The following is a 9,896-nucleotide window of genomic DNA, read 5'->3' as shown; positions in this document are numbered from 1 at the left end:
GGCTACAACAGATCCCAGGAACAACATCAGACATCTCAGTCCAGAAATGTGCAGTTCTAGGGACAGCCAAGATACTGCGCAGAACCCTCAAGTTCCCAGGCCTCTGGTAGAGGACCCGAGCTCAGAGGATGAAACAAGACCACCCGCGGAGGGTGAGAAGGGAATTTATATATATATATATATATATATATCACATATCATATATCAATATATAGGCCCTATATATATATATTTATTTATATATATATATATATTTTTTTTAATTTTTATTTTCTTGTAATGTATATCTGCAGTTTGTGTGTGCTTTTTATTTATTTTTTAACTGCAGGAAGATGACAGACAATGAAGTCATGCCATTTCACAGCTAATTTGACTTCTTATTTATGCTGAAGCAAAGTATTTAATCCTTAATTAAGAAGAGTGAAAGTATAACAATCATTTTAAACATGGTGCTTCCATCTTGATTGGTTGTTGGTCTCCAAAGGACCACCTTACGCTACTGACAAAAGCTGTTATTTGTTTTGACCCAGCAAAAATTTGGTGCACAGTATTTGTGTGTGTGTGTGCGCCAAAACCACAACATATGGTGGTGGAAACAGAAAGAGCAGGTGCTAAATTGGTTCTGACTCTGGTGTAGCTTTGTTTGGTGCAACAAAAACCCAACAAAGTCTGACATAGAAGTATGTTATAAAATAAACAGAAGAGTTCACATTTTGTAAGTCTGATGTACGTCAGTGAGAACCTGGTCTGACTCCAGCTGAATAGCCCGATCGTAGCAGGCAGTTGCATCTCGGAGCAGCCCGATGCTCTCGTGTTCGAGAATCTGTTCCCGTAGCGATGGTTCTTCCCTCCTCAGGGCGTTGACTCCTCTCACTCCATCAGGCTCATGCATCGCAGCATACAGCGTCTACCTCAGCAAAGCATAAACCAAAATACATTAAACTGCTGCATCGGTGACAATCATAGAGGAATCTAATTGAGTCCTGAGTCAGCCTGACCTGCAGGAAAGTGAGGTGGTCCTGAATGTTCTCTTTGTTTTCCAGGATGTAAGCTTCAAAGTGCATAAGAGCACGAGTGTATGCTTTGGATCGCAGGGAGGCCTTGGCCAGGACATCCTGTGGAATACCCTTCAGGAAGGCATCCACACGCTGATAATCTCCACTCTCTGCAGTAATGTAGTTCAGTTTTGCCCTCCAACAACTAACAGAGATGAGGAAACAAGTAGTGCATCAACATAAAGTGACAGGTGTCTCTTACCATTGACTCTGGGTTTGGAGTAAAGGATGTGGCGGGTCCACTGCGTGAGGTGTGACAGCATGCTGAACACAGTCTGAGTGCTGAGCTGTGATAGGCTGGAGGCTGTCTCCTGGACACAGCCCCCTCCACGCTCATCACCTTCGGTCAGCACAGCCAGCATTTCCTCCGTCACCTTAATAACAGGAAAAAGAAAGAAAACTGAAACTAAACTGGAACCAGTTGTATTATGTTGCAAGATTGAGAGATTGATCCTGACCTCCTGCTGTTCTGCAGGTGTGCAGCCCAGCAGCATGTAGAGCAGAATGTGCGGCAGCAGGTAGATGGTGACCTTGTAGTCATGTTTGATGATAAAGCTGCAGCATTTGAACACCTTGCTGGCCAGCTCATGTCTCACCTGGAATACACAGAATGAACCACTAACACTTATGAAGAACAAGAGAGCATTGTTCAAAAAAAAGAAGAAAGGGTTTGATTAATTAAGAGATTAGGAGATCAGCTAACCTTGCTGATCAGGTATCCAGCCCAGGTGGCTGACCAGTCAGAAAACTTGCTGCCTCTGTTGCTGAGGTACACCGGCTTCTTCAGTTTGGACCAGTTAATCTCCTTCTGACTGCTCTTATATCTACAGGTACCAAATGAAGCGAGATAATAAAATGAAAGGAATTATGGTTGATTACTAGCAGGGAGTCCCTGATCACAATATTTTGTCCCTGATACTAATCAGAGTCATTTAAAAATAAGAACTGGCCAATACGAGTCTCAATCTAATACTTACATTATTTTGCAACTTGTTTCATGAATGCAGATGTGTTTCCTTGTAAACACAAACAGTGTTGGGAATAATTCCTTGGGAGGAATTCTAAATGGTGCTGCTTTAAAAATATGTGTTAACTGATTATGCTGCTAGCTGTGATGATGCTAACACTGCTAACAGCTTATAACCACTTGTGCACCATCATCAGAAACAGTTCCACATGAGGAAAGCGCTTTTTTGTGACAATAATAAAGTTGCATTGGCTCCGTCACCACAGAGAGAGAGAAGTAATCGAGTTGTGTTTGACTGAATTATTTCCTTATATCTGGCCTGATTAGTAACCAAATTTGTTTTGTTTAACTCTGTCAGTACATGTGACTATTACAGCATCTGTGGCCTTCATGTTGTAAGTTTGGCACTAGCTGGGTGGTGCGCCCAACGGCATAGAAAACTGCAATTGGTGCTCAGTGTCTGTAATTTTTAGCCCTGTATATCACAACAGGTGCTGTATTACAGCTGCAGTTGTACTGTGGCATAACATAAAACCATAGACAGTATGAGATCGGGAGCTGAGAGTGCCAGCTACTCTGATGCCAACCACTAAAAAAACATCTTGATCTGTACTGTGATTCTAAACTTGCGATCAGATCTGGGCATCCCAAATTACAAGTAAAGCAGAGTAAAACAAGAAGGACAAGATGCATGCAGTGAATGCAGCTGTGTGAAAGAGAAATACCTGCTGTTGAGGTGAGGCTCCAGGATTTCTTGAATCTGTTCTGGGAATCTCCTCCACAGACGGTGGCCGGATGAGTCTGTTCTTCCTTCACGACACTCAAATATAGACAGCAGTTCCTGCAGAGCATATTACAACATGCATATAAACATCTGACATAAAAAAAAATAATAATAAAATAAGGATGTTGTATTTGTAAAGCATATGTGTGATTGAGTGGAAGGTGTGAACCTGAATTGCATACGCAGCAGAGTCCTGGGCTCGCACGTTATCAGCGTAAGCCAGAAATGTTCGGGTCAGCTCAGTCAGCAAATCGTAGGCAAAGTTAGGATCATCTACCCCACTCTGTCACCAGGAAACACAAATCACTTGCACTTATATAATCCTGTGTCACAAACCGAAGTATGTTCCACAGTAAGCTCAAGCTTTTCTTCCAAATGACAAAAGAATTTCAATTTTTTCAAAGTTTGCATTTTTAAACAGTTTGTACTCAGTATGTGTTAATGCAAAAAAGACAGGTGTTTATTATTAACTGGACTAATTCCTACAAAAAAATTTCAGTAATTTCAATTTGCTTAAATATTCTTATTGTAGACGAAAGCAAAGTTTGTATTTTTATGAAAAGCTATATTCTAATTTTAGTATTAAGCTTGCATTCAAACTGAATGCAGAGTGATGAGATCAGAACCTTTACTTGGACCAGGAACAAACCTATTTAAATCTTTAACTTCATAACTAAACTATAATTTAAAACTTGACTTTAAACTTAATAATTAAAAAGGTCAAATGTTCTTTTAATATTCTGAACAAGATGAAACAGGCAGCATTCCATCTTAACAAACCACAAAGGTGTTGCGGTCGCCATGGGTGTGTGTGTGTGACAGGTCTAGACGTCCAGGATCCACAGCACCCAGCTCGCCCAGACACTCCCCACAGAGGAGCCTAGCCTCTGGGGATGAGTCCTGGCAGCCCTTCAGTAGCACAGACACCAGGCTGGAGATGACTGGCTCCACCGCCTCACTTGCACAGACCTGCCGCAGCAGCCCTTCCTGCAGTACACAACACACAGAGTAATTTGTGATGTTTCCAGAGGTTACCTCACCTTACAACGCATGTGTTTGTGTACCTGGTTACTGTGCATCATGTCTCTGAGGCTGGTCAGTGCATGGATCCTCACATCGACATTCTCATGCTGAACGGCTCTCATCGAAAGCTGCAGAGCTGCAGCCAGGTCACTGCTGCTGTCTTTTAGCTAGATGGAAAAAGAAACACCTAAAAATTCAATCTGAATCACAGTAATGAGTATGTTTGTCTCCTTCTACTCTATTATCACCATATTATTATAATTTACACAAACCTTCTTGTAATCTTGCAGAACTGTGTGAATGTCATTTAGTTCAGGATGGTCTGGTAGAAAGTAAATCTCATGAAGGTAGTCATTGACTTCTTTTCTGTTGTGGATTGATACAAGTGAGATATCTATGAGAATTATAGATCTACAGGCAGTAAAAAACACTGCAATGCTTTAAGATCAAGATAAACAAAATCTATGTACAGCAGGCCTATTTAAAAAGTGGAATCCTAAAATCTCTTTGGCCCATACAAAGTTGCCAGAATCCTAAACTGAGTTTTCTGAATATAATGCTAAAAATATACATTTCACAGCCACTTTTACACATTGGACATCAAATTAAGCTAGTAGAAGTCTTTGTGATTGATTCAATCTGACCTGCGCTAAAGGCCATGAAGCTGCAGGACAAACAAAAGTCAACAGCAAAAAGAAACATTAGCTTAACTCAATACAAGCGTCAAGATGTCTCTGTCAAAGCCAAAAAGATAAAAAGTAGATTTAGAGGTCTGACAATTTCAGAGCAAAGAAACTAAAAAATAATTTTGTTCACTTTGCCAAGAGCAACCAACGGTTAATAATGTTATGCTGAGAAATTAGTTGAGTTGAAGCTGTTTTGGTCAAAAAAATAAAAATTGTATTCTTATGCAATATTTCCTAATGTCATGTTCAGCTGAATGAGTCATGACATTTCTGTATTGGCTAATGTTGATGTGGTGGCTATCTTGAATTGAATTGTCTGCAAATGTTAATTTAGTTGTGGATGTCTATCAAATGATTACTTTCTGAAAGTTTAATTAAATTCTGTCCAGTGGTTTATGAGATATTGTAGTACACAAAGACATAAGCAAAAACAATACTTCTGTCTATGCCTTTTAGTGGGAGATGGTCCACTTGCAACTAAAGTTAATAATAACCCTGCTGTGAAGTTTTCAATTACGAATTGTACAACAAAGTTGTGACTGTTCATACTTCCATTAAAAATAATAATTTTAAGGTAAATTTACAGTTAAGAAGCTCTACTGCTCAAGTTTTCAAAAATGAATGAATTTGTAAAATATCTTTTGGAAGTCACCTGTTTTCTTGGATGAGGAAGCGGATGATAGCAGCAGTTTCTTTGGGTTGAAGTGGGATTAAGGGGAGGAGTGCAACAATAACATGACTAAGCAGAGGGCCAAGGTGAGAAGGGTCCACGCTCCTCACAAAACACTCCCACGTCCTATCCACAGGAAATCAAAACATATGTTAGATTAATTCAAACGGATGTTAAAAACTGACTGTGAGGCAATTGGACATGACTTTCTGAAGACATGAGTGAGTGACTACTGACTGGCAGCAGAGCCGAGGGAAGTCTTCTCTGTAGCGCAGGCCGGTGCGGATTGTGGTCATCATCTTCACTCGCACAGAGCTGATGTGTTTGGAACCCATCAGACGCATCAACGCAATCACACTTGTCAAAGCCTAAACAGGAAACAGGCAGGCTTTTATTTTGAAATATGAAAGCCAAACAGTGTTGTAACTTAAACATATTATAACATTTGTTCTGTCCGTCTCAGACGACTCACCAACTTTTTCCGGTCTTTCTCTCCTGCACTGGAGCTGAGCAGCTGCATGTTGAAAAAAGCAAGGATCCCCAGCAGCTTCGGCTGCAAGTAATCAGCCTGGAAACACCAAAACAGAAAGACACGCCAGGTCAGACGTGATTGAGGGTTATAATTAAAATAATAAGTAAATTTAAGTACAATAAAATGCAAAATTAAAACTCATAGTCAGTGTTTCTAGACCTATAAGAAAAAAAAGAAAATAAATCACTTCTTTAAAAAGCATCAGGTAAAGACTGGAATGAAAATTATGTGAAAAGATGAAAGTGTCCAAATAAATATTTGTCTGGTGAACCACTGATCAAGAACACAAAGGTTTGAGACTTTAGAAGCCAAACAAAGAAATAAGGCGTGGCTCTTGACTTTTTCATAGTTGTATAAATGTCACTACTTACTAAATCTTTCAAGCCTTTGAGGCGGCTGTGGATCGGTGGGTAGAGCGTGATGGGTAGATGTCTCCCATCGGTGTATGAATGCAATCTAAAGCACTGATTAAACTCTATTGAATGATTTATCCAGATTAGGTTTGAAGAGACGTAGTAGAGTGCTGTATGGATGTGTGTGTATAAATAAAAGCAGAATGCGTTGTGAAGCGTTTGAGCCTGGTTGGCTAGAAACACACTATATAGGTACAGTCCATTTACCATTTGTCTTTTAGATGTATGGACAAAGTTTAATTTTTACTGTATAAAAAGGCACAAAAGAATACAACAGAAAACATGACTGATACCATGTGCTCTGGAGTGGTAATGTCTCGGGGACCCTGGTACGGATCATCATTGGATGCAAAGGAGGCCAAAATTGCTAAACCATTGAATACCTGCAAATAAATTCAAACAAAAATGTGAAATACAACTGATTTAAATCTACCTATGAGGTCAATTGTAGAATTTATGTCACAAACAAATAGCAAGAAAATAATAATCATGAGATTTAAGACTGCAAACCTGTTGATAATGTTCTCCCAAACGCAGAAGCAGCTCGTTGTGAAGGCCCTGGAAGTCTTGTCGTAACAAAGAACCAAGTTCAATCTCTGTTTCCCGCTGAGGGAAGGAGAAACAGCTTCAGTGATACTTCGCAAAAAAGTATGTGGCCTTTATAATGTCACTCATTAGTTTGTGAAGCTCCTGAAGCCTCCAATTCTGCATTTTTTATTGCCATTAGTGTATTTTCTTTAAAATGGACATTAAAATTATATGCAAGTGTTCAATCTAAATGAGAGTCACAAAAAAATTTTATCAAAAGCATTAAACTATTTTAATGACTAAAGCAGTTGCTCTTTTGTTCATCCGAAAAAATATTGTTTAAGACAATTCTACACTTTTCAAAGAGGCTACATCTACATCTACATCTATCTTTTAAATTTGCTAGCTATTTACTGCACCCCAACAGAAGCGTTGTAGGAATACGATTATTAAAAACCTGTAAGTAGTGAAACGCCCTCTCCAGCTCTTCTTTGGTGCAGGAACAGACCAAATGGCTGAAAATGTACTTAAAGTTGTTTATCAGAATCTCTCTCCTATTTGCCTTCAACTCGATGGCCAGAGTACGAATGAGGGCGGAGCCTGTAGGGCTCGCTTTTGCTGCCAGGTAGGGCAGCAGCACTTGGAGGGTCCGCTGCATAAACAAACAAGAAAATGTTAGGTGCTCCCAAACAAGACAGAAACTTGTACCACATTATGTACTAAACTGCATGTCTACTATCTGCACAGTATGTTGTGTCTGTGCAACAAGTTTAATATGTGACTTAATACAGTGAGGAAGCGGTGGAGGTCTGGGAAATCAAAAGCATGCGCGATCTGAGCCAGGCTGTCCAAAGCTAGCTCTCTCTGATTGGCTGATTCGCTGCCCTGATCTGGTGTACTCCTCAGGACTGATGCATGATGAGAGTGTAGAGACTCCACCAAAAACTAAACACAGAAAATAATAATAATTAAAAAAAGACTAACAGTCAGGTAAGTTTTAGACATTATTCAAAATGTTCAAGCTCTAGTACTGCAAACATCAGAATAATCTGCATCTAATTTATCTGGTTTTGTTGTAAATAAAAAAATATAAAAATATTAAAACAGTTTAGGGCCTACTAACCATAGAGCTTTGATGCAATATAGGTAGATTTTATGTTGTATTCGATTAAAACACTTAAAAAGACTGAACAGTCGTACTAACAATACTATAAGAAACACAATAAAAGTAAAACTTGATAATTCTTTAATATTGTAGTATTGGGGGGTGAGGCTACTGTTGATAAACTACTATTGATTAAGGGTCTAAGAGTGTAGCTAACATACAAATGAATTAAAATGCAGGCCTATTTCTTAAAAATAATACCTAAAAGGTAAATATTTACCTGGCAAATGGGGTTCTTGTATTGACTGAAAAGTGTCTGCAGTTTCAGACTTTTGGCAGCAGCCAGTGCTCTGATCTGAGTGTATGCAGCCACAGACACCGTGGACGATTTGGACAGAAGACAGTGGAGCAGACGCAGCAGAGAAAAGGACACCAAACTACCCTGAGAGGCTCTAACAGAAGAGGGGGGAAGTGGTTTTAATTGAGGTGTGCTGTAAAAAATGTTGTACTATTTTGAAGCTGATTTATGAGCCATATCTATTTTTTACCATGACATAAAAGCCATACCACAGTGCTACATAAATTACACAAATTAAAGGTCTGCATTCAATAACAGTATTATTTTCCTACCTAAAACCAAGATAAAGAAGGTTGGTAAACTTCAATCCTCCTGCAGCATTATTACACAGAAACAAAAAAATCTATTTGAGGATAAATATACAGTACTAAAAAGAAAGGGCGTCACTACCTGCCAATTTCTCCTGTAGTATGAATGAGGGTGTTACGTAGGTCATCATCTCTGTTGACTTTTGCATTGTTGAATGCCTCCTTCAGTCGTGCAACCAGAAGCTGAAAGATCAAAAAGAAACTCGTACATCACCAGCCTCCTTATTACATTAAACATGAAGTGTATAAACAAGTCATAACCCTCCAAAACTGTATGTACCAAGTTAATCATAGACAATGATTTTTTTTAGTTTTACCATTGAAATTTCTCACCTCATTCAGAGTTCCCTGCTCTGAGTTTGTAGCGGTCTCTGTCAGTAGAAAACGTAACGATTGGCTGAAGCGTATTCTAACCAAAGGATCTGAATCCTCCATGAGGCCAATCAATGCACAGAGAACCGCCCTGGAATCATTGTCCCCACCAATCAGGTTCACATGTTGGCAGAGGTGAGGCAGAGCTTCGAGAAATGCTGAAACAGTGAAGCATCTGAGTGATTATTATCATTTATAAGGGCAGAATTATTTCTGTCTTTCTTACCTTGTACAAAAATTCAATTTAAAACTAGAGAAATTGCATTTCCTGCGAAGGTGCAGTGTGAATGCTTGCTTTGCTGAATGATTTGGCTGAAAGCGGCTGAAGATATGCTGAACTGTTGAGTTGAATGTAAACAGCTGAAGTTTAATGAAGACGCAAAAAGTGAAACGTAGAAGCTGATTTGAAGAAGATATGCATAAGGTAGAAGAACAAAAGCTGAAAGAAGCAGAAATTAGTTAAAAAAGCTGAAATTAGTTGAAAGAAGCTGAAAATGAGAAGAACAAAGCCAAAATTAGCTGAAAGAAGCAGAAACAACAAAAAGAAAAAAGCTGAAATAAGCCTGAAAAAAATGTGTCACCTTAAAGCCCATAGAGCTGATCCCTGACCTATGAAGTGTCCAGCTGTGAGGTTTGGCCTTCTTACTGTACACAGTTGCAGAGATAAAGCCTTCTTTACCATGTGACCTTGACCTTTGACCTTGAAATCTCTAGGGCTGATCCCTGACCCATGGGGGTTCTAGGTGTGAAGTTTGACCTTCCTACGGTACACGGTTGCTGACTTGGAGCACATGGGCTCCTATGACCTTGACCTTTGACCTTGTGACCTTAAACTCCAAAATGCTATTCATTGACCCATGGGAGGTCCACCTGTGAAGTTTGACCTTCCTACTGTATACGGTTGCAGAATTTAGACCCTTCTTTCCCATGTGACCTTGACCTTTGACCTTAAAATCCCTAGGGCTGATCCCTGACCCATGGGGGTTCTAGCTGTGAAGTTTGACCTTCCTACGGTACACGGTTGCCGAGTTAGAGCATGCACAATTCTGGTCTGATTTTAGACCCCATTAGCTTTGGCAGCCATCTTGATTTTTT

At 39.5% G+C, this 9,896-nt stretch overlaps 1 protein-coding gene across 1 annotated transcript in view; it reads right to left on the bottom strand.

Annotated features, from left to right (window-relative positions):
* The window catches only part of atr (ATR serine/threonine kinase), a 28,507-nt gene that overhangs the window by 10,461 nt on the left and 8,150 nt on the right, over positions 1 to 9,896 (bottom strand). Inside the window, exons 11-30 of the mRNA XM_037977650.1 lie at positions 8,763 to 8,959; positions 8,512 to 8,612; positions 8,044 to 8,215; positions 7,448 to 7,603; positions 7,116 to 7,310; positions 6,641 to 6,736; positions 6,424 to 6,513; positions 5,658 to 5,753; positions 5,423 to 5,553; positions 5,168 to 5,311; positions 4,102 to 4,195; positions 3,871 to 3,996; positions 3,587 to 3,793; positions 2,976 to 3,089; positions 2,748 to 2,863; positions 1,759 to 1,879; positions 1,514 to 1,651; positions 1,258 to 1,429; positions 999 to 1,165; positions 743 to 907 (exon numbers count right to left, since the gene is read on the bottom strand). Of these exons, the coding sequence (XP_037833578.1) occupies positions 743 to 907; positions 999 to 1,165; positions 1,258 to 1,429; positions 1,514 to 1,651; positions 1,759 to 1,879; positions 2,748 to 2,863; positions 2,976 to 3,089; positions 3,587 to 3,793; positions 3,871 to 3,996; positions 4,102 to 4,195; positions 5,168 to 5,311; positions 5,423 to 5,553; positions 5,658 to 5,753; positions 6,424 to 6,513; positions 6,641 to 6,736; positions 7,116 to 7,310; positions 7,448 to 7,603; positions 8,044 to 8,215; positions 8,512 to 8,612; positions 8,763 to 8,959 (2,798 nt within the window). The remainder of the gene's footprint in view (positions 1 to 742; positions 908 to 998; positions 1,166 to 1,257; positions 1,430 to 1,513; positions 1,652 to 1,758; positions 1,880 to 2,747; positions 2,864 to 2,975; positions 3,090 to 3,586; positions 3,794 to 3,870; positions 3,997 to 4,101; positions 4,196 to 5,167; positions 5,312 to 5,422; positions 5,554 to 5,657; positions 5,754 to 6,423; positions 6,514 to 6,640; positions 6,737 to 7,115; positions 7,311 to 7,447; positions 7,604 to 8,043; positions 8,216 to 8,511; positions 8,613 to 8,762; positions 8,960 to 9,896) is intronic.

Source organism: Kryptolebias marmoratus, linkage group LG10, assembly GCF_001649575.2.
Source record: "Kryptolebias marmoratus isolate JLee-2015 linkage group LG10, ASM164957v2, whole genome shotgun sequence".
In the NCBI taxonomy this organism is placed as follows: Eukaryota; Metazoa; Chordata; class Actinopteri; order Cyprinodontiformes; family Rivulidae; genus Kryptolebias; species Kryptolebias marmoratus.
The sequence above is the reverse complement of the archived record's forward strand: the minus strand, read 5'-3'. Positions and strand labels throughout refer to the sequence as shown.